General features: G+C 40.0%; 1 protein-coding gene across 1 annotated transcript in view; it reads right to left on the bottom strand.

The window, feature by feature from the left end:
- tnmd (tenomodulin) overlaps window positions 1–19,864 on the bottom strand; it is a 59,018-nt gene extending 39,154 nt beyond the window's left edge. The window contains exons 1-2 of the mRNA XM_089016727.1: window positions 19,728–19,864; window positions 14,240–14,374 (exon numbers count right to left, since the gene is read on the bottom strand). Of these exons, the coding sequence (XP_088872853.1) occupies window positions 14,240–14,374; window positions 19,728–19,775 (183 nt within the window). The 5' untranslated portion in view covers window positions 19,776–19,864. The remainder of the gene's footprint in view (window positions 1–14,239; window positions 14,375–19,727) is intronic.
- Window positions 19,865–25,893: the final 6,029 nt, after the last annotated feature.

Here is a 25,893-nt window from a genome sequence, read left to right as displayed (position 1 = left end):
TGAAAATGCCATTGCTCACTAGGGAAACTACAGTTGTAGTCAGATGATATATTCCAAGCAAGCAGTCCTTGGCCTTAAAGTACTTTTCTGTCAGTCGGAAGAAGTGGCACTCAAGTACGACTCTTAAGCCAAAGGAAATTGGATTTCTCTTCTTCATAGTTTTTGCATTAAAAGTTCTCTCACTCTCCCTCAAGTTGTTTTCAAAGCCCTAGTTACTTTTGTTTCACATCACTGGTGAAAAAATGCACCAACAGCTCTAGTTTGTCGAGTCTCTGGAGGAAAAAAAGGATAAGGTTGCTTGAAATGTTTTCTGCAGTGCAGTGAAAGTAATTCAGTAGTTACTTAAATGAAGATAATTATGCTAACTCTATGCTCTACATCAATGAGAAGGTTTCTTCAGCTGTCATCTGTACAAAAGTACAGATGACAGCTGAAGAAACCTTCTCATCGATGGACCACTCCTGTACGACGGAGAGCTTACACAGACGTCTATGCTCTACAGTATTGCTTTGGTGAGCCAGGTCGACTCAGGTTAATTATTTCAAGACATTCTGTCCTTGATGTCAATTCACAGAAGAATAACATAGAAGTTAGTCCCATTCTTGTTTGTTTTTCAGGAGCCATAAAATACTCAAAAACAATACTCAAAAACAACCAACCAATCAACCAAACCAAACAACCAACCATCCAACACGATCTTCTTATACATTGAGAGTGCTGAGTTTTTAAATGATCGTTTTGGGATCATAGTTTATGTTATATTAACATTCTAAACCATTAGTATACTGTACATACAGCACTAATAATTAATTGTTACAGTCCTTGATATTTCATGGCCATTTCTTTAGTTGTGTGTGTGTGTGTGTGTGTGTGTGTGTGTGTGTGTGTGTGTGTGTGTGTGTGTGTGTGTTCGTGTGTGTGTGTGTTTGTCTGTCTATTGGGGTGAACTCATTCACTGCCAGACATGTGCAAAAATGTGTCCACTGCCAGGGTTTTTGTTATTGTCACTTCAATTCCAGTACCCACAGAATATTTTGTTTTAGGACTACATAACCATTCAATGCAGCATAAGAAACCTTAGACTCCTTCTTCCATCAGAAAAAAAGAATTCATTCCTAAATTATATGTGTCTGGATTTATATGAGCTTCAAATGAAGGTGGCTGTCCAAAATACAATGTAATACATACATTTTGGTTTATATAGCGCTTCAACAACTGAAGCTGGAACAAAGCGCTAACATGGGAAAAGGGGAAATGTCGCTCCTTGTTGAAAAAGAAACATTGCCAGAGGTCTGGCACTCAAGCAAGAAAAAGCAAAACCCGAACAAATTCGTGAATGGCAGTGAATGAGTTAATCTTGGCATATGTGCGGTAGCTCTACCTAAGTCTTTGCTGATCACAACTTAGTTGACAAAGCAGGGGGTACTGGCCCCTTTTATGTTCGACCTTTCCTCTCGAAATTGGTTGGAGGGTCATAACACTTACAGTGTTCATTGCGGCAGGCCTTCTATCTCCTGTAAATGGGTCTGTCAGAATTTCTACAATGAAAACATTATCATCGACTTTCGATGAGAAGGTTTCTTCAGCCGTCATCTGTACAAAAGTGAGGGTTTCGGACGTTTCGCCTCCTATCCAAGAGGCTTCGTCAGCGAACTGTTCGCTGACGAAGCCTCTTGGATAGGAGGCGAAACGTCCGAAACCTTCACTTTTGTACAGATGACGGCTGAAGAAACCTTCTCATCGATGGACCACTCCTGTACGACTGAGAGCTTACACAGACGTATTAGCATCGACTGTTGATCCATTTTAGCCCTGATTGTTGCCATTTGGTTGATGAAAAAAATGTAAAGGCAATCAGTTCTTGTGTTGTCTTATTGACTTTTAGAATACAGTATGTGATAAACAGCTCTGGTGGCCATTGAGGATTTAAAAACAAAATTCAAAAACAAAACTAACTGTTTACATAATACACAGGTGCACCCAGGATCTCATTAGTGATAATGAAATAGACGGACAGGGTAACCTAAAGGGGAAAAAAAACAACTTCAGTCAAACGGCTCTTTGACAGGCATTTTTTTTCTTCGTCTGGAGTAGTGAACCATAGATTTATCGAGGTGGGTGTGTAGCCCGGTGGAATATATGGAGCATATGTGCAGCTACTCGAGTTGCTTTTTGGCAGACGCTACAGGCTATCATTCTTCTGCTTTTTTATTTCCACTATGGAAAAATCAATTAATCCCGCAACCTCTGAATCTGGAAGCAGCCTCCCTCTCTTTCCTGTCAACTCACCCCTACCTGGAAGGAGTGTAATGCCCCACTTTCTCCTTTCCCCCCCGGCAACTCCGTTGCTCAGTGCATTTGACCACCTCATCGTGGTTGACTACTGCGTGCAGCTGCTGTTAACTTATAGGAGTGCCGTTCACATTTCTTCCCCCAGTCCGAATCATACATGACTAATCATTTCAAACAACTTGAGCTCTCGATGGCAATAAATCATGTTGAAATGTGCTCCTGCACCGGTAATAGAGTCACACACGTTGGGGAAGAATAGAACAGGTAACTTTTGAGAGCTGTAGGGTAGCAAGGCATTGTCAAATATACTCTTGGAGTGGGACATATTGTTGCTCAGTGTGTAGTTTACTGTTTTGATACAAACAAAATCCAAGTGAAAACAACAAAGGCTTGTATTTTTCTCTGTGCAAGGGGAATATGATGCCTCTTCTTTGCCCTCAAAAATGTATTTAGTTATCTTCTTTTCAAACGATTATGACAATTATGTGACAAAATCCACAGTGTTCCCCATAAAGGCAACATATAAATACACTTTAGGGGATACGCACTTTTTGAACGTGACAAATGATGTTTTTTTTTGGACATATTTCCCAGATGACTTGTAACACTTTTCAAAAACTATCAAGAATTAGAGCTTTTCTTGCCTGCTTTTTTATATTATTGTTTTGATTAGCCTATTTTTATGTGGTGGTCTGTTTTACACCACTGTATATCCCACCCGGTGTGCTATGGGGCCAAGGCCGAATATGGCTTTTGTTACCATGGCGACTAGACACAGCAAGGGACTTGTACTATAGGCAACTACTCGCAGGAGCCTGCAGTCTGAAGAGAAATGAGAGCATTCATTAGACAATTTGACACATATTTTTGAATACATTATAGGGAAATCTAACAAGGGCCACAAAATCTAAGGCTCATTCATCCAATCATCTGGTCTGAAACTAAATCTTTAAAGCCTAAACTACTGCACTAATTATTTCAATACCTTTGGAAACCAAATTATCTAAGTTCTAAATGCCATCCTCAAGTCATTATTTGATAAATGCTGTCCACATTTGTCGAGACATGGTGGAAAGTAGGGTTAAATGATGGATAATGGAATCCTGATATGTTGTCGTGTTCTGAGGGAATTGGTAATAATTAAAATATGCAGTATATAAAAACTGTATCACATCAATCAATCAAGCCCGCGCATGTCTTCGGAGGTGACTGTGATCTGCCAAATACCTGTTTACTTCATTGTTTCATAGTATGCTTGATGTTTTTCGCTGCCAAGTATAGCACCATCTGAAGAACATTCAGGTTTTTTCAGCTGTGTTGAATGGATCAACTTATTTTTGCCACAAAAAATGTGGATTTGAATGCCACTGGAAACTGTAATAAAAGTGTTGCATCCTGAGAGTAAGATGCATTCAGAGGCAAACACCTTGACAACGATAATAAGCCGTGACTACATACAAGCTTTTGAGAAAAAAAGTGACCTCCATTATAAATATGCATCCTTGTCACGCTGCTGGTTTGTGTCAGGTCCACCCCCCCACCCCCCACCCCCCAAAAAGAGCACAATCTGCGATTCAGGAGCCAAGTGGTACAGAAACAACTTGTGAGCATGTAAAATCTGCAATTAGGAACGTTTAGAGGCACGACCATAAGTCATTACCATAAGACCATTAGTCTCCACTGTGAGACTAATAAAGGCAAATCCAATCCAATCCAATCCAATAATTTATCCATTATCAAGCATCTTCATCTTTTATTAAGTAATAATAATAATAATAATACAAAGTTCATAGAGTTGCTTGTTCTGTAGCCACAAGGGGACAAAAGCCAGTGTCTTGTCATGCCGGTCCCCAGCCCGGACAAATACAGAGGTTAGTGTCAGGAAGGGCATCCGACGTTAAAGCTTGGCCAAAATAAACATGCGAATTAAACCTCTGAAGATGGAGGACATTGATTCGCTGTGGCGACCTCTGAAGGGAAAAGCCGAAAGGAAAAAACGAAGAATTGCAATCAGCATTTTGTCAACCTTTGACAAATGCGCATGTCCTTGTGGATAGCATCGGATTCAATGACTTGTCCTGATGGGTCTATATTTTTAAGAACGGGTTCAAGACTCAAAGCCCATTCTCCAGATCTTGCCTGCAGTGACGTGCAGTCAGGGGAGGCAGATGAGGCCGTGCCTCACCTGTCATCATAGAAATATCAAATGAAAAAATAAATTAAACAGTTATATTTATTTTGTGATTTTTACTTCAAAGTTCTTTTCCATTTAAATTCGCCATTTTTGGATTTTTTTTCAAAATCGCTGAATTTTGACATTTACCGTTCAAAAACTAAGTAGAGACGAGCGGTGAGGCAGCAGCCGGCTGAGCCTCACCATGGATTGCGCAATCACTATGCTAACTGTGCTTACTCTGCAGTGAGACCGCATTGCTGTCCCTTTGCATATCGCTATTAAAGTGTTAAAACACTTTTAGTATATGTTTAGCTGGTGTATATAATGTAGAGTCACTTTACATTATAAACACTGTAATACAGTGTTTATTTTATTTTTATCAAAACTGTGTGCGTAGGTGAGGCACACAGTTTTCCTGCCTCATGACAGGGGGCGCTGCTGATTACAGAGATTCTTCTTGCGCCTCCTCAGCTGCAGAATAATACAATTAGTGACAGCAAGCTACAGTAAACTGTTAGCAAGTTCAGTGCAACCATCCAGTCATTTTTTCGTGTTGCTTGGCCTTATTTTCAGAATGGAGGATTACATATCTAAATTGAAAGAAATAGACTATTAAAACTGAAGAAAGATAAGGAAGGCTTCTACAAATAAGGTATCAATACCTTTCTTCAGAAGGAGCGGCGCATGGACTTCATTTATAAGTAAAGGTAACACGACAATAACATTTTTTTAATTCTTTCTTTCTGTGCTACAGTTTATATAAAGAAAGCTGACGTGACATTTTAAACAAAACATGTTAACTGTTGCCAATCAAATGGTGAATAAGCTACTCTTTAAGAGTTCATATGTTTGTAAATCTGACTGTGATGACGTCAGTCCCTCACCGGCCATGAACCTCACCGCACGTCACTGCTTGCCTGATATATTGTTTTGTGTGTCCCAGTATGCTATTTGATGCCTGTTATACAGAATTGGTCTTTTGGTTGTATTATTTTTGGGCTGGAAATCTTTCACCAAAATAGCATTTTCTTCACTTATTACATGCCCCTTTACAAAATGAATAATAGTGTCAATCAAATATGAACAATGTTTTATTTATTTTTTTCTTTACAAATGTGTGATACTGAACATGAAACATAACAAATAATCATTTTGTGATGGATCGAGTTTGACACTGGAATTATGTTGACCAACCTTCTGAATTGTGTTCAAACAGCGAGGCTCCACTTAAGAAACTGTCTGCATTTAACACGATAGCTGTTATCACAAGGCTCTTTGACAAATAAAAAGCATGGCAGTTGGCGAGTTGATCAAAGCTGCTACAACGAGAGCACGGCCACGTTCATTGATGATGACTGCACCGAAATCCCACAACAGCACGTCCAGTCCCCACTGCTTCATCAGGTCTTATCACATATGACTGAGACAAGGTAGATAAATCGTAACAGCATTGTGAGGGGATCCGTTGGTCCATAATTGTTTAATCATGCTCCATGTGCCTTGAAGACACAATAAAAGGGGGTGAGATGGTTGGATACAGTCACGGAAACGCTAGGTGCTGATGAAAAGCTTGTTGTTTTCCAATGCACCCGAGTGGGCTGCATGTCAGAACAGCTGACTTTTTTTTCCCACAATAATTTGTGGAATTTGCTCTGGGGTAAACATATTACATTGTTCCTCAAATGATCTGGGGCTGGGATTTTTCAGATTGCGAAAATCTCGGACTATTACTTCAAGAGCACCGCAAATTGTACTCACATGCTATACTGGGCACTCAGTCACGTCACCATTGCCGAAACAAAACATTCCAATTCCAAATGTATCTGAATAGCCTGTATAGTTGTCACTTTGGATTACTTTACATTTAGGGTGCCTCATTGACTGCAATCCCAGAGCCTTTTTTCTTTAATGGCTATTTAAGTTGAAGCGTGGGAACCTAAGAACACTTACTGGCAATTTGTTAAAGGCCTGATGCACGCGTAGAGGAAATTTAAGTTGTAACTTTAAAAGTTGAGAGGTAATCAAGACATTCCTACAAATGTTTTTTTTTTATATCGAGAACACACACACACACATTAGATGATTTAACCAAGACAAAGCACCTACCACAATCGTGAACAAATGATTTCATGGCTCAAAGAAGGCACACAAACTTGATATGATTAAATGTCGCTCGGTGTTGTACTTGCTCACACAGGCTAATACCACGTAGCTGCTTTTATCACACACTCATTCACTTTTTCACATGTTCTGCGAGATGGTGTTTCTTTCACGCTTCTGAGATTTTGATTTGAACTCCGTTTCAATCTGAAGCATTTGGTTACATTCAGTAAAAGCTTCACAGTACAGCAACTTGGAATCACCTCAAAATCGGACTCCCACCCATTCATGCTTTTCAGGAGAGGTACATTGCCACATAAAACTCGGCATTCAGATAAAGCGCAAGGCTATTAAAGTTGGGTATTTTGTCATTTTGTCTATCTTGTTAACACATTCTTAAGTTGTCATCATTCTATAATGTAAAGAAGAATAAGAATTTACCATATTTTCCGATGTATAATGCGCATCAGAGTATAAGGCGCACCCCAATGAATAGTGTCTTTTCAAACTTTTTCCATATATAAGGCACACCGGACTATAAGGTGCAACGTAAATAAATGTAAAAAACAATACAAATATAATATATACATAATAACAATAATACATTTAATTTACAAGCGCCTTTCTGAACACTCAAGGACAAAAGGTTTCTAAATATAAGGCACACCACATCATACGGCGCTACAGTGGAGGCTGGGGTTAAACACAACCTCTTCCCCTCGGGGGGAAATGGAGTCGGTGGCCGCAGACAGTAGTTGCGAAACCTGTTGTGGCTCAATATGACTTCACATACAAGGTGCAACGGTGTATAAGGCGCAGGGTCATCTTTTGAAGGAAATCAAGGCTTTTGGGTACGCCTTATGCACCAGGATGTACGATACCTCTTTTGGATGATAATATATATTCATTTATTCATTTTCCGAAACTCTTCACCCTAATTAGAGTCATGGGTGATGCTAGAGCCTATCCCAGCTGTCTTCAAACACAACCCTGGAGACATAAGTGTATGTATATACATGTATATATACATACTGTATATCAGGGGTGTCAAAGTAATTGTTTGTCGCGGGCCACATTGTAGTTACGGTTTCCTCTCGAGGGCCGTTATGAATTTGGGGAAGCCATTAGAATGTTGAATCCCCTCCACATATTACATATAGAGCGCACAACAAATTAATGAATAACTAGTTTTCAAATCTGAAGTCAAGAAGAATGACTGTTATTGTGGTTGACATCCAAAAATAGGAAATTTTGGTTAGGATTTTAGCAAGCATCACGGAATTTTACAAGTTTGATTTGCTTCCACGGGCCGAAAAATGATGTGGCGGGCCAGATTTGGCCCGCGGGCCTTGACTTTGACACCCGTGCTGTATATGGTATATATAAAGTGTCAAGCCAGAAGCCACTTTGAGGTACTGCAGGAAAAAAATACAGCTCAATTTACTGCAATATAATTTACTCCAGGAGGTTACGGAAGATAAGAGGATCACTCAGGGGAAAGGTTTTTGAATGCACCCTGGGGAAAGGTCAGGCATGACTATAGTGTCCAGTTTACTCCTCTCAATTACCACCAAGTCCAGACCAAGAGTTTCAGTTACCCAGCAAATATCAGACGATATTGTCCTTTCACCTTTCTCAAATAAAGGTTATGTTGCAGCCGGTGATTAAGATGATGATAATTTAGAGGTATAAACGCTTTACGTCATCAAGTCTCCAGAACTTTCAACTCCGAATGCTGTTCAATGGTGGGATGCTTGATATTAATGTCTACTTAATTGCAGTGTTGTTGTTAATTAAAGCCTGCAACATTTCACCTAGGCTATTGTTTGTTTCTGTCAAGCAGCTAATGAGCCCCAAATTATCTCAGGGAGAGACAAAAGCCCAGAGGATGCTCCATGCTCAGAGGAGTCAGAGACCCCTGGTGCAACAGAGGAGGAGCTCTGTGCACTTCGTCTCCTTTCACAACAGAAAAACAGTCAACTTAATTGTCTCACATTCAACAGAATGAACAACACAAGAGTTATTTTTGCTTCTTTGAACCTGCAGTAGCTCATCTTTGGCCATTTGAGGGCAGTGCCAACATGAGTAAGGAAAACGTGCCGCAACAAAAAAATTATTATTGACTCACAAATATATCAATTCATATTTAGCGCCACTTGTTGAGGTCAAGTCCAGGAGTCATTACTTTTTCAGGAAACATCAGGAATCATCAGTGTTTATGCTGTGCTCAATGTGCTTATATTACTCATTTTCACACTTTTCTCATATTGTAAACGTGTAAGTGACAGGATTTTTCCTCTCCCTCTTTTCAAGAATTGTAAACACGCAATCCACCATAATGGGACCAAAGCATGTTTAAAATATACTGGATGGTTACTTTCAAGATAACTAAAAGAAATATGATTTCCTTTTGTTTTAAATTCAGAAGTGATATTTGTATGTTTCTTCAAAGTTGGAGTCTTTGGAACCGCAACAATTTTTCCTCACATTAATAGCCTAATGAGCTGCGGTTATTTGTCACGAGGTGTCAGATTGAGTACCAGACAGAGACCTGCGGTGATGATTCAGATGCCGCTTCTCTCTCTGCGTATTGAGTGAAGTGACTAATTGGCCGATTTTCGGGATCACGATTTAATCATCCATTAGGACTCAAAGCAACATGGGAAAAAATGCCTGCATTGCTATGCAGCATTCCCACAGAAGGAAGTGCTCAATGGTGTGTTTCTAGGAGGCCGATTTCTTGCATGTAACCTGTTTGGGAATGTGTTGGTGTTGTGCCGACAGATGCGAGCGCCGCTGACTTACTGGGTGACTGAAAGTGAATGTGAAAGCTCAATCACATTGTAAATTCTACCACAGAGCGGTGGAGTCTTGCTTGGCCATGGTAGTGGGAAGATGAGGAGGAGAGAGAAAACAGCTTGTGACTGTGTGTTAATCCACAGCGCTGCACATCCACCACGCTGTACAGACGACATGCTACAATTTAAGCTGCAGACGAAATCAAAGGTTGCTAATTAAGATGCATAATCTTTAAGCGAAAAATGACGCTTGCAGGGATGGCAAGAAATAAAACGCACATCCCAGCTGCACAATAAAAACAGTTGGGATTAACAGTTCTGGAAGACTTTTGTTGCAGCCACCAACAGTGGAGCATTTCCATCTCAAGCACTCCACCGGCCACCATATAAAACAAACTCAATTTGTTTTCCCCTGCTTGCACTCTCATTTTACTCTAGTTCATTCCCAGTGTAAAAAATGCACAAAGAATCATCAAGGAAGGAAACACAGTGTTCATCGGACGTTTGCAGCTTAACTTTATGGGTTAAGTCTGACTTGTCAGACAGAGAAGTCGTTTTGTCTGGAATTGCCTTATCCTGCCAGACGTTTAAAGAAGTTCCCCTGTCTCCAATCCAACCATTTTGCAGATGCAGTTCTTTTAGAGAGATCCAGGAAACAGGCTGGAAGATATTCTCACAAATCCTGATGGCAATTGAGTCCAATCCCCGAAACAAGTCACTTCGGACGGCAACTCAATTTGTACCTCACATGAACTCATTGACAATTAAGACCGCTAGCCGTCACAACACGCTGACATCATACACGTGCAGGTAGTTGAACGTGGAATCGGACAGAATGGACAATGGGGCTTGATGGTGAAGGTGTTGCAGCATTCCAGATGAAAAAGGAACGCGGCCACTGCGGCGTGTGATTAACTTGACGCTTGAACTCTCCCGAAGATGTCCAACGTGAAGTCATGTATCACTAAAAATGCTGTAAAAATGAAAAACCGACATTCGTATCAGTAACTTAACCGTCCTGAAGGACTAGCTTTCAGTTAATGAGATCTCTCATTGAATTTGTGTCTACTTTTTTTTTCTCTAAACTGACAATTATCAGTGAATACCTGCGACCAAGGTGCTTTCAAGATGTGTGCAGTTTGACACAGCCAGTGCCGCACTCTCAATGCTGATATTTTGTGGAGTTTTGGTAAAGTCTGGTGAAAGAAATATTTCCTTTCAAAGTGTCTTCATTTTAGCTGGAACTCTTACGAAACCGCTAGAAATATAAATATTTCTCTTACTCTTTGTCAAGCGGTTTCAGTTCATGAACACACAGCCATGAACCTATTATGAGTCCTGCTAAAATGGTTTTTAAAAATAGTGCCTTATATTTTTGAAGTGCTGCGGTTAAGTTTGAAATTGTTTGCTTCAATGCACAATGCGACTTTAAGAAATAGCAACTGTTGATTAAATTACAAATAAAATTAAGCTGAGTCCAGATACATTTAATGGAAGCATATGAAGGGAATATCCAATCAAATCACAATCACGTCATTTAAAAGTAACCTTGAGAGTTCTGAAATGCGCTTATAAATGAAATGTATTATTATTATTATTAAAGTATCCTTCAAAACTTAGAGGAACTGAGAATAGAAACTTGTGGCTTACCTGGTAAATGCTCATATATATCAGCTTCAATGAACTGAACATACATTTTATGTTTGAAACAGTAAGAAACAGCAGTGCCAGAGAGGACGCAGCATTTTTACAGGACCGCGAATGAATTCCGTCACATCGGGTAGGCAAACATGGCAAAACAGAAACAAAATCACTTCAAATGACATCCCTCAGCACCGCTTAGATGTTGACATCATGATGCTAAGGAGACAGTTTACAAGAAATGAATAAACGGAGAAAGATAGGAGTATCCGATCCAAGAGAACCTATAGACGAGGAAGTTTGGGTGGAGAAGCACGACCCGGTGATACCGACAAGGAGGCATTTGGGAGGCCGTACAAATACAATTTTCATTTGAATAATGGTGTGGTTGCCTTATATTCATGTTGGTAGTTTGTCGTTGTTGTTATTGTTATTGGCTCATACAAACCAGCAGCACCTGTGAACCATTCAACGTTCATCTCCAGGTCTGCAATTACTCTCTGCCTGGCTGTCCGTTTAGAGATAATCCCCTTCAGAGTGGTTCATGAATTTAAAATAGCACAGATCACACCTGATCTCTGTAAATGTTGATTTGCAATGCTTGGCCTCACACGTGGTTAACAAATTTATTATGTATTATTTATCATATATATATATATATATATATATATATATATATATATATATATATATATATATATATATATATATATATATATATATATATATATATATATATATGATAAATAATACATAAATACATAAACTGTCGAATTTTCTTAACCAAGGGTATTGAACGATATTTGATAATGATAACGATAATGAATTTTCATTTCTACAATTGTACGTATCAGTGGCATTACGTTGCATAGGTTACCAAGAACACTTATGGTATTAACCTTACACTGACTTGTGGAGTCACACATTTTTTATGTACTGTACACACACATCATTTTGATTTTCTATCTCCTGGACGGATATTTGCAGACAAACATTAATACTCAATTCTCATTCAGTCTTCATTTTGGGTGCTGATGTATACCCGTAATAACAGAGTGATGAAAAATCCCCCAGAACAATAATGAACACATACAAAAAAGAAAATTTGCAGCAAGCCAAAAGAGAATGCACACACAACGCACACTGACGCAATAGAAAGCGCACAAGTAAGCCTGACGTGCCAACACCACACACAACAAAAACACTGGCCCAGGGAAGATGGCGGAATCTTCCCAAAGCTTGTGTAGCAACATATGTTTGCAGGTAATTAAAAAAAATCCCAGGTGGTTCTCCTGTCGTATTGAGATGCACCAAGCAAATTGGCAGCCTGGCTTTCGTACAATGCTGAGGGTACATGACGTCTTGTCTTGGTGAGCTGCTACTCATGTTGTGATCTGGATCTCTCATGTAGCAAATTATATTTCCGGTAATATTTTCGGGATGTAATATCTCCCAAGAATCATCCATTTGTTGACTTTTTTTTAGCCAGACACCGTGGTCAGACGAGACCGACTGACTGGCAATCAGTCCAGGCTGCACCTTACCTTTCAGTGCAAGTGCGGTACTTACTTAATTGTGATCGTAACAATGCCAAGCACTTTAGAAAATGATTATTTTCATTGTTGTTAATATTATGTGTTTTGTATCAGAACCTATAACAAATGCTTACTGTGGGATGTGTATAGAGAGGGGTGGGGGTTTAGGTTGATGGAAACTATATTGTTTGTACTGAAACTTTTCCATGGGCAGAAAAGCACTTGGAAAACCACTGTGTAATCATGTCCAAGGACGTAAAATACAGAACTCTTGAGAACTCCCTAAAGTCACAATGCCAACTACTAACGTTGAAAATTTTCTGTCAAATCAAAGGTAATCTGACGTTTCACACTTACCACTGGCCCAACAAACACGGACATGACTACTACAGTCTTGCTATCGAGCTTATCCATCTGGCAAAATGGTTCTTTCCTTCCATTTGTCAGTCCAGTTGTGAATATCCTTGCTTTGCCTTTGTAATGGGATCCGTGGTGGTTTGTGCGAGATACGATTGTGCTTTCACTAAATGTGAGAAGCACCTGTCCATCAGAAGGAACAGACCGGTGCTTCTCCTTAAATTGGCTCCATATTATACGACTGATGAGGAGGCCAGAGAATGCTTCCTTCCCCCAAAGACCCCATTAAAGAAAAACCCGTAGTTCTTGGCCATCAACACATTTGATGCCTTGTGAGAATGATCCCAGGTTATTAAAGTGGAAATAATGACTGGTCTACCTTGAGCGTGAAAAATTTAACAAGGACAAAGGAAATTTCTCCAAGGTGATTTATATGTTGAGAGCAAGTCACATGGACATCATTGTCGACATTGGAAATGAAAAAAAAAAGGAACCTGATTTAATTTGCGTTTTGAAGAGACTTTTGCCTCTTTGTGCGAATGTCAAAAGTGTGAAGAAATGATACAATATGACAGTGACGGGCATTATCTATAGACCTCTTCAATCATGGCATTTCAATCAATGCATTCAACATTTAAGACCTACCTTTGAACCATTGTTTAGTTTCAATTACCGATATATTCCCCTGCATGTGTTCTTACAATGTCTCATACATTTTTGGAGGCCAGATTATTGATTTGTTTTGCTTTTAGTTTGGGCAAATATGCTTTTTTTCCGGCACCCTGGGAATATTGAAGGGAAAGCAGGCAAGTGAAAATGTTCTCCATCAAGTGTGATGGGATTGAATTTCAGAAGATCAATTGCCAGGACAAGAGTTTATCCTGATTACATTGCCAAGGGGTCCTCGTCCTGCTGCAGCTTGTTCCATTGAGAAGATGTTGACAATATGATCACAAAGTAGATAAAGCATCAGGCTGAAATTTTCACAGGCCATATTTACACAAGACTGCATGAATAAAGTGTGCACAGTGCTTGTGTCGTGATTTTGCTGGAATGGAAACAGGGTTTTTTTTTGTTCTACTTTCATCTCGACACATTTACTACATGTAGTGACAATAACATTGCTTTCACGTATGCCCTGAAAACATGGATTTACACCGTTGTTAGCAACATACACAGAAACTATACATAGGACTCAGCTAAAGAGGACATTGCTCTGAATTGATAGTTAACTACTGTTAAATAAATGTCAATATAATGTTTTAAATGTCTGCAGCATTTCATTCTTTTGGCAAATCAATCACATGGACATTGATGACATAAGGGAAAATACATCTTACTTTTCCAAGAGTGGGGTTCCACAGATATGCCAAGCTGAAAATGCAGAGTCCCAAAAGGAGGAAGACAATTGCCAGAATCAGGGCCATGCGTTGGTAAATGCGGTACTTGGTCCTATTCTCTTTGGGCCCTTCAACCTGTAATTGGTGAACGTTAAATGATTAGTGCCTTTTCTGGGTTTGTTTTTGGTTACTTTTTATCCAATATCGAAAGAAGCTTGTGAAAAACAATGTGGGAAAATAGTGCAAAGGCATCATTGATAGATTTTAGTTCACTGTCGCTGTGTTAAATGGGATAAGGTAAAACCCTTAAAGGACAACCGACGTCTCCGGACAAGTTGTGTCCATAATTTGTAAAATCGCTTCAAATGACTTCGACTGAGCTGATTCCACCGCATATAGCTATATTTTACGTTTTAAGACTCGCGCTGAATATTCCGGAAGTCTTGTTTTTGAGTTGGTGACGAGTCCTCACCCTACGTCACTGAAGGAACGCCCCTGACTGAGAAAGGACATACCTTGCATCACCTCAATGCATTTTGCGGCACTTTGTTTGGTCTGAAAACTTCGTGTTGATCCGTGTTGATTGCGAAATTAGAAGGAAAACATAAATAACGCGATGGTGAATCATTGTGTGGTGCATCAAGACTTCTACAGTGTATTTGACATTCACTGACAAAACCGCCCAGGAGACAATTTCCACAGAGCTTTGTCGCCATCCTCTGCCTTTTTTTGGGTACTGTGAGTACTAAAGAGTTTGTCAGTACATTTCTCTCCAGATGCCTCAAAATGAACGGAATAAATTCTTTAATCGATTGCAAACACGTATGCTTTCCTCTTCAGAACTATTTGAATCATATTCATAACTGGATGAGTAACCAGAAAGCATCTTTTCTGAATCTGAAGCCATTGTTTTGATTCTCGAGCAAGGCAAGATGTCTTGGCATTACACCACGAACAATGGGGCGGGACCTTCTGAAACTGCCCATTTCCGGGTTCATTTTTTTGCAGATTTTGGAGACTTTAAGTCATTTTTATTGCTGTTTTGCATTTGACTAAAAATATCATACTGCGTGTTTTGGGCATTTTAGATGCTATAAAACGTTTTTCTGATGTCAGTTACGAAACAAAAAAGTGATGTCGGTTGTCCTTTATGGTCGAGGAAGAAAATGACAAATGATCATTATGTGACAAACATTCGTAAAGCCGATTTGGTTAGGTCCATTTTGGTTTGTCTTTCAATTGTAATCGGGGTTAAAAATGACCATAATTAAATGTGAATTGGCTAGATAATATATGGTTATTATATTAAAATCTGTGTGCCTTCAAGCTGAAATAGAAGTTTTATTGGGTCTTTTTGGCCACAATTATTTTAAAGACAGTTGGTGGCCACCAGTCTATCAAATGGAACGTTGGTAGTTGCTGAGGCAAAATCACTGGCATGGGAGAAGTTCAATGAGTCTTTGGAGAAGAACTTCTGGACAGTGTTGACGAAAGTAAGCGCACAGCGTCTCAGCAGGTGGGAGCAGCTCTTTTATGAATGGGAATAAGAAGACATGCTCCCGGGATCACGTTTTTCAGCCTCACTGGTAAGGTATACACAGGAGAACCCCCCAAAAAGGTCCATCGGACCAGCAGACCATCTGTTCAGCACCAGCAAGATCCTGGACGGTGCATCGGGGTTTCTCCGCCAAACACTCTCTTGGACAAGAATTGGAACATTCAGCTGAGTGGCTCAATGAGTGCTGTGGGTCTACTGAACCCGCTGATGCAAGCCTGCTTGGTCCCATTTCGATCAGTGTCCAGTTTTGGCCGAAATTGCTGGCAGAAAGTCATGTAGAATTTCTTGGTGTGTCTGAGGCTTTTGTTGGCCTCAGTAATAGAACTCCAGATAATGTGGTTGTATTAATTCATAAAGCTGTGGTCATCAACTGAATATCATAAAATAGTGTCTTGTAGAGCGGCGCTATATGTGGAGAATTGTGAGTATTTTGGGGTCTTTAGCACAACAGCATGAAGAATGCAGCAGGAATCGTGTAGGTTCTGCAGTGAGGTAGACTCTACACTGGTGTGTCGTGATCAAAACTAGCTGAGCCAAAAAATAAAGCTCTCATTTTACTGGTCGAAAAGTGGCTGAAAGAAGTTTACTCCTTAAGAGTTGTCAATGGCTCTTGCTTAAAGCTTCCCCACACTCGAGCTACTGCTGAGTAAAACATCACTGAAGGCCGTTTGTTCGCCAGAAATTCAGATGGGTAATCAAAATGTGTCCTTTATTGACATGATTTCAAGATGGTGTCCCTCCAGCTAAGGTGTCAAGGGGCTTCATATTAGAGGATCAATCTGTTGATTCGCGGCCACATTATACCTATGTATATGACAAAATGGGTTCTTCAAAAACATGCAAAAGCACCAGCAGGCATTCCAAGAGACGGCAATGAAATTGACCCTCTGCCAATCTTTTCTTTTTCATTCATCAAATCGAAGGAGGCGACATCTGGCCACATATCGACCAATTTCTGCTCTAATATATAACCGCTGACAACCTTGCTGGGGGCGTGAGTGGAAGATGTGTTTTGATTGGCCACTTGCTCTGGGCACATCGCTCCAGTGCCGCAGTACTTTTTTGCTCAGTAGGTAGCACTTTGGTTAAAAGCTGACATTACAGGTTGTGGTTGAAAACCGTGATCGTTTGATGTACATGTCGAAAACCTAAGAATACAGCTATATTCTGGAGCTATAACTTTTTTGGTGTAGCAATTGTGTGACTGCGTATATTCTCTACGTCTGGCTTCATTTTTTCCACTTCTACATTAAAACAAAAAATGACCTTTTCGACTGTGGCACTCAGGTTTTAGCCACCATTAAAAACTCTTGATGACTAAACTAACGCCACCCTCCATGCGCAGAGCACAGGGACGAGAGGACGGCAACATGTTTTGTGGAAAGGTTACAATTATTAATTTCTTTCTATTTTTCCTCAAATTTAATTTTAATCTGCCCGCTGTCAGCAATTCCCTAAATTAATAAAGGCAGGCTTTTTTCCCCAGCAGACTTTTTGTGTGAAGCAAATGGAAAGCCTTTCGTTTGGACGTTGTACTGTGACTCTTCAGCTGCAATAGACTGGATTTCTTTTGATTACAAAAAAATCACCTACTTTATAATTGAACTGAATTGTTGAATAGTTTTGAAGGTCTACAGTTTTCAATTTCACCAATATTTTCAGAAAATTGAAAAAAATCTTACACAGAAAGTAACAGATCTTCCACGGGAAGAGTTTTTGCACTTAGGGGTGTATTCTCCTCTTGGTGTTTTTATCAATATCATTCAGCACTTTCATTGCTCGCTTCTAAGGTGACCTCATTCCCTCAATCACAAGCCCGACACAAGCCTACATAACCTGGAAATATGTGTGCAATTACTTAAGAGTCATAAATGGCTTTAACTTTAAGGAATATTCACATGATGTGAATTCCCTACATATTTATTTTGAAAATATGTAATGCTTTCAGCAGTTTTTTTGCCAGTGACATGTGTGAAGGTCCTATGTAAGCTATTTTGAAGGAGCACATTTTCATAAATCCAATACTATCATTGATTCATTCATTCATTCATTCATTCATTCATTCATTCATTCATTCAGTCATCTTCAGGATCACTTTATCCTCACTGGAATCACGATGGGTGCCTGACCCTCTCCAGGCTGTCTTTTAGAATCAGAATCAGAAAGCCTTTAATAGTTCAATAGGAAATTTGCGATCTACAGCAACACAATTGAAAGTAGTTGGGGTGGTTGAAGATAAAACAAAATATTCTATGCACAAAAGAAAATGTCAGGACACTGAAATGTACAATTGCACAAAACTTTGGGCATTAGGCGGGTTACACCCTGAAATTGTTGAGATGAAAAAAAACATCCACTAAAGGTATATTTTTTTTATTTGCTATCATTAGCTACTTCAACATTCTTGTTAATTTAACAACGTTGGCGAAACTGGTTATGCATACGAACTGCATCAGAGCTTGAGCCCACGCTAGATACCAACATTATTTTTTTCTTTCAAATACGAGTAGAGTAAGTAGAGTAGAATTTTCTGGCATGTCATGATCATAATGACTTATAGTATATATAATGAACTGTAAAACAAGTACTGAATAAATATGTTTCATTTTACTAATTTCGTTTTACTGAAGTAAAGCAGGTGAATCACTACTTCTACATAACCGTAAACCCCTCACCTCGACTTTTACATACTTGCAGAATATGAGTGCTTTTTCCATTCTGTCCAAATCGAGTAATAGAAGTACAGTATAGGTGTTTTACTGTGGTGTACTCTACTTATCTTGAAGATTTACAGTTTAATTTGCTGTATGATCATTTTTACTAATTAGGAGAACAGTAGCAAGGTGAACAGCTTGAATATGAATATAGTCTTCTATTTCTACATACGTTGAATGGAGTGCATTAATGTCTTTGCCATTAATGCATTCCACGGATGTGATGTGTCAGTGAGAGTGACCATAAAATGTGAGGCACTTCAAAGTGTCCTTCGGGCCTGCTGGTGTGCGTACAACTGTCCTGAGGCATCTTGCATAAACTTGAGCTGAGTGGAAACTTAATTGTCTGCCGTTTTGGAACCAAAAGGGAAAGTGGGGCACGAGAGCAGAGATGCAGAAAAGGCAGCGATGGCGACCGACTGGGCGGTGTGAGAGTGTGCGTGCCCGCCCCCCACCAGCTACAGTTTTCAAGGTATTTTTCAGAATAAACCAGGAGCTTTGAGGAGGATAGCGCCTCTGGGCCACCCATTGTCAATGTGCAAGGAGCAACCGCTTGCTGAGGGAAACAGCAGAAGCAGCACGCAGAGATGGCAGTTTCTCAGACCAAGACACACTCAAACCCTTTTGTATACATTTGGGATGAAAATGAGCCGGCACCCAATCACTTGTTCATCCTACTTATGATTTGAATTTGAAGCGCGTCCCAACTTTGTCATAGGCATAAATATTAATACGACTTCAAGGTTTCTCTATTGTGCGTAAAGTCTGCAACAGGTTGAAAGAGCAGATATTTCACAGCCAAAAATCCCATCTTCCCCGCCTGTTCAATAATAAAGGGGGAGACACAAGGATATCTTGAGCAAAGAGAAGAGTTTCAATTATAAGTGAGCCTTAAAAAAATGGAATGAAGATGGACACATTTCATTTCTGACAAAACCCAAAGCACTCAAGGCACCGCGGCACACTTTTTTTTCCCGACATGGGGCCTTCACTTTATGCAAAGAGCACACACTCTTTCTCCCTCTCTCTTTTTAATGAACTTCCACTCACATGTTAATTTACTTTGCAGGAATATTTCACAGGTGCTGACCTTTTTTCAATTTAAAAGTAGCACAACATTTTTGAAAAACTACTACACAAATAGCGGTTAATACCCAGTAGAATACATTTCCACTACACTATCCACGTTTAAATAACGGAAATATACTATACTCACATCATTATAGAGAACCTGCTGGCTGCTAGACTGGCTGCTAGGCTCCATGATGCAAGTCCAGGGAAGGAATGTGCTCTTGGTTAGGGGAAAAAAAAAACAACCCTCTTTTCTGAACGAAACGAAAAGTCACAGCCTCATTCCTTCGCTGCCATTCGGGAGGGGAGGGAAGTTTCTGAGATGGAGTGGAATTACTTCAACATTTGTGATAGTCATTAAAATCCAAGGCAGAAGTCTCTCGCATACCTGCGTTGCTTTCAAAGGTGGAATGCAACCAATGGCTCTCTGGTGAATGAATTACACACCACTAGGTGGAAAGAAAAGCAATATCTTGTGGCCAGGCGCTTATTTGATAGTCATGATCATGTGGGGCATTTCAGAAATGTCCTCCCGCTCTATCAGTGTGATATTATATTTTACCTGTGAACTGCTTCGCTTGGCGAGTAACATTATTCGGCCCAACAAGTAAGCATGTGTAAACCACGAGTAGCCTCTCCAATCATACCAGAAGTACTAGTAGTTGTAACAGTCTATCAGGATCACTAATTTTAAGACTGATCTCAATATTATCAAAATTAATGCTCAAACAACGACCATAAAACAGTGCTGATGTGTGCAGAAATGTAGTGGAAGGCAGTTCTGGAAAAAAAAAAGGTTATTTAGATATACAGTATTTTAGACCTTACGAGTAGCCAGTGGTGGGCCGTGGATTTCATCGCTTGGCCTTCAGTAGTACTACGTCTGAATCAATCAAGACTGAAAGAAGTGTGGTGTGATTAATACAAGTCCACGAAAGGGTACCATTAGCCAGGAAATAACCGACTGACCTTTCTTAATAATGTCCATTTTTTCTTGAAAAGTCCATCTTGAAAGTGGCTTTAACAGTAAATCTGGAACCAAATCATTTCTTCTCCTCCTTCAGCCATAGTGGGTTGACAAAACCGCTATTAAATCAACACAATATTTTTGCTAATGCATCTCACTAGCAATACAGTATGCTAGCTCTGACCCGTATGCACTTGTCATTAGCGGCTTATGATCAGAGCAGTTTTCATAAACTATGATTGGCTAGTGACTAGCCAACTCTGACGTTGACCAGCCCCTTCAAAAAGGCGTTGGTACCATTTTTGGGTTGCCAACTGGAAATCTGATTGGTTAGAGCAACAGTTTGATTGACACAATTGATGCGACAGGGGTTGCAGAACTGATTTTGAAGGCATCCAGGTAGACCCTGGTTACAAATGATGGGAGAAATGTGATTGGTTAAATGCTTAAATACGAAAACACACATCTGAAAGCAGCGCAACAGGGGAAAAGCTTTGGACGGAAGCTGAAAGACAATTTGGAATTATTTAATAAGAATTCATGGACAAAATATAATTAACATCTGTCAGTGATTCAGGTATTTTTAGGCCTGCAGAGAAAGCTTTGCAGGCCTTGACGGTCCGTCACTTCTTGTAGCATGTAATTATCCTTCTAATATGTCACGGTCATGTTACTTGTTGGCCGAATTGACATAGACTAGAGGAAAGCAGGAGTGGAAAAAAACAAACAAACAAAAACATACAAACAGACACCACATTTCCACTGGCGTACTCATGTGATGACTCATCATACTCGTCAGTATAAAGAGTGGACTGTTACCTATTGGTGGATATCAATAATATCAAATACAGTAAACCTCCGAAGGACCCTTTAAGGAGCTCTAATGGAGCTCGCGGTTTGGGGTTTACGCTTTCATTTGAAAGTGGTGAGGCAAAGACTGCAAGGCCTCATCATGCCTGCTGTGCAGCCTTGCGGATGAGTATAAAGGTGGGGTGATAGTTGTTTCACTCACACAGTGATTCCCAACCAGTGGGCCACGTCACATGAAGTTCCTGTGAGAGATCAGATGTCCTGCAAGAAATTATCCGAATTAATTAGAATGAAGCTGACCATATTCATTCATTCATTCATTCATTCATTTGATAAAGTCTAAATCAGAATCAGAAATGACTGTGACTATGTGTCCACCCCCCCCCCCCCCATTACACTTGATCAGGCTTGTATATGGAAATACGTGTTGTTTATTTATTGATGTATTGTGTTTAGTGACCATCATGGTTTCAAAGCAAACCCCAGTATGCTTGTACTTCTGCCCAGAAAATAGTGTGAGGTTTTATTGTTTGTTTGTTTTGGTATTCTCATCCAATACGGGAGTTACACTGCATATCTTTTTTTTCCTTTTAACGAAGTTGAGATTTCAGTTCGGTAACTATTTTTTTTCTCCTAAATGCAGTAAATATTGAACTGCTTTTAAAGGCCGTCAAGGGATGATTCAATAAGCCATTCAAGCTCTTCAAATAATGCCAGCCTATAAGTTTATTTATCTCATGGCGATCTTTATAATGTCAGCCACTGATACCCAATTATTTACCTCATCCGTACTATGAGCTGTTCAAAATGCCATTGAGACTTAACAAAAGGTGCGATCGCACCGTTATTGCTTTTGTTTGGCCAAATAAACATTTTGTTGATTTCCTCAGCCACACAAACGCGTTGAGGGATTGCTCTTGAGGTTGTGACATCATATATGATTAAGGTCATGCATAGACAGGTCTTGGTTTGCTGTCATGATAGACTGTCATGGCACCTGCTGCTTCCTGTTTCCAGCATTCACTCTGAGCCAAAAAATAATATTATCATATTATCCCTCTTTATAATTATATCACATTTAGGTACATTTACTCTTACCTTTCCGTTGCTACACTGTGGAAGATCATTTGGTGCAAGACAATCCCCAATTTCCCAAATGGCTGCACTCCTTTCAAGAGTGGAAGACTTCAAATAGTCCTCAGGTGAATATAAGAGAATCAGAATTAATTAATTGAAATTTCCTTTTGTTTTTACACACGCACACACACACACGCACACACACACACACACACACACACACGCACGCACACACACACACACACACACACACACACACACACACACACACACACACACACACACACACACACGCGCGCGCACACACACACACACACACACACACACACACACACACACACACACACACACACACACACACACACACACATACATATCTATCCATATATCCATCCACCCACCCAATCCATCCACCCATCCATCCGCCCACGCACGGAATAGTCAAAAAGTTCTCAGACAAATGCGATAATTTCTTTATTGAACAACTCATTCGTTTTATTCGTCTGCATAATCTCTTTTTTTGTCTATACACTTTTGTAATCATTATTTTTACCTGCAAATGCCTTGCTGATAGAATTTTGGGGGCTGCCTATGGCACCATGTCATCACTTGCTTCAAAATGATGGCATTTGTCTGAGAACTTTTTGACTAACCTTTGTAAGTGCTGTTTTTACATTTGTCTTGAGTACCATTCTATTCCTGCCAGAGGTTGACCATCATTCGGACAAGCAGGTCAAGCTCCAAATCATTTAGGAGGCTTTATTTGAGTCCATCCCAGCATCGTCAAAATCTGATTGTGGCAGGACCTTGTCAGCTCTTTCACATTGATATAAATCTTCCCAATTACTGTGACATTTTGCCTTAGTAAATCAATTCTCTGCTTGTTCAAGATTTGTGTTGTGTCAGCAGACGTGTTAAGCAGCCTGGGACCTTTTTTCCTTTCGGAAGACTATGCTAGTAACATAAAACATTTCTTCACTCAACAGAAAGTCTTTGTAGTAGTATTTTTATGATGAGTTATAATGTATTTACAGTGTACAAATACAATGCTAGGCTAAAAACAAAATAAAACCAGAAACTAAAGCCCATAAAATATTCTTTCTCCACCCTATTGATGAATAAGAATGGGAAGCTCTCTGTCTCACACACACACGCGCACGCACACACACACACACACACACACACACACACACACACACACACACACACACATACACACAGACACACAGACACACACGATCACGTGTGTATAAAACAGTCGTTCGCAAATAGGGGGTGGAGTGCAATACAAAGGAGGAGGGGTGTGTGACATGGGCTCCTGCCGATGCATGCCAACAACTTTCATTGATTACTGATATTAATCACAATCAAACTTTCTGTTATACTTTTGTCCTCTGTTTTGGCTGTACACTCGTCGTGTATTCCATAAAAATTGTCACACAGCCCATTGAGATGCTTTCTTTATAATCAAAAAGAGCACAGAAGTTCTGCTCAAAGTAGTGACAGTAGTTTTTCAAGCAGATGCTGATTCCTCAAACAAAGGTATGTATTTTCTATCTAGCCGTGACCATCTGGGAAAAAAAAACAAGCTCAGTTTTCGGCAGCTTTCCTGTCTGTCACTCACTCAGAAAGAAAAAGGCCCACATATTTGCACTCATTTTGAGTCCTTTTCAACACCAAGGGGAAACAGACACTACTCAGAAAGAAAAATGACAAGATGATTTGCGTGAACAAAAGCGACATACTCATTTAGAAAACAGACACAAACCCGAGCAGGCCTCAGAATGTTTTATGTGTTTTCCACCTTCGCCCTACCTCCTCTGGGTCCTTTCAGGTCAAATATGACAAGCTATCCTTTGTGATTTAATCATCCGCTTCCTGCCTCAATACCACTACACCTCCTCAGGCTTTGATTACAGAGGAAGCAGAGGTGGAGTGGAATGGGCTCGACCCGAAAAGCCAGTCACCTTTACCATCTCGGTCTAGACAAAGATTTGAAACTCACAAACTGTCATCGCTCAGGATTTTCCCTTTTGATCTGTCAAAGGCAGGGAAGGAAGCACTTTGTGCGGGGAAGTTTACACTGTGCTCTTTTTCCCACTTGGCATTTGACTCTTCAACTTAAGTTCTGACACCCTATGATGAAATACCACTTCAAAAGTACAAAACAATCCCTGAGGTTCCACAGGTAATACTTAAACTTGTGAAGAGATGCTTTGTGATGGTTCTTACTGTTGATAAGATTATGTCATTAGATAAAGTGAACACTTGCCACCTTTTTCTTACCTTCACCATCTTGTGATACACTGGAATCAGGACAGTTTTGGATTGGGTAGGATTGGATTAGCCTATGTTAGTCTCGCAGTGGAGAAATTTACATTTCACAGTCGCAAAGTGATAAAAGTAAGAGGAAAGGAAAGAAAGAAGTAGAAAAACAAAATACAGGAGCTGCTGGAAAGGCAGCCACTTTCGCGGCACCATCTTGAAGTTAAAAACAAAACATAAAAAAAATAATGTGACACAACACAGGAAAGACATTCATTCAATCTTAAGCACTTTCTGCATCCTCTTTGTTGTATGAAACAGTTCTGGATGAAAGAGGAGAGGATCAAAGCGTCCTTTTCACTGGTGGATCAGCGACGTCATGGCGACATGTGCACGTCTGCTTCAAGCTAAATGTTGAAAGCAAACACGAAGCTGTAGCATCCATTGACAAAAAGAGACTGTATCACATCTCCTGTCCCACGTAAATGCGCTTCAATTTCAAGCCGCGACAGTTCCACATACACATCGGCACACTGACCAATGCATTCATCTAGCCGCAGACTGTCCAACAGCACCAACCTTTTTTGATGTGAGTAACCTTGTGGTCACACTCATCATTTGGCCTTGATGGCATCGGTCTAATTGCATCCCATACTCTTAGTTCTCACACAGGTGTAATAAGCAAAGGAATCACAATGTTAACATTCTGGCAGCAGCCTCTTGAGATAACTACATTCCCTGTTACACCATATGCATAATCGCAAAAAAAAAATGTGATTGATGTAAAATCGAACAAACTTACTGCCGCTGACTACTAGAAAACATTTTAAGGACCATCGGGCTGTGTTAGACGTTTGCAATTTGTTCGCTGGAGTATGACCGATTTGCAGCATGTTGACAATCACATAAATGCTGTTTGAAGCTAAGCCTAAAAAGAAAATATGAGGGGCTGAAGTTGAGGAAAAAACAAAAGTGCAAATCACCCTAGCTATTCGCAACGACACCTTGTTGCTGAAGCAGCCTTCCACTCTGGACTGACTTTGCTGATATGGTTTAGTCAAGTGTGTAACGATTTGTAGCTCCCCAGGACAAATGAGCTGATCATGGCGGTGACGGAACGACAAACTCAGCCTCATTTTGTATACACCCCATCATCGATTTCTACCTTTTATCACTGATGTTCAAGACCAAA

Source organism: Hippocampus bargibanti, linkage group LG02 (assembly GCF_051943395.1).
Source record: "Hippocampus bargibanti isolate YZ-2025 linkage group LG02, ASM5194339v1, whole genome shotgun sequence".
In the NCBI taxonomy this organism is placed as follows: Eukaryota; Metazoa; Chordata; class Actinopteri; order Syngnathiformes; family Syngnathidae; genus Hippocampus; species Hippocampus bargibanti.
This window is presented reverse-complemented; position numbering and strand designations above follow the sequence as displayed.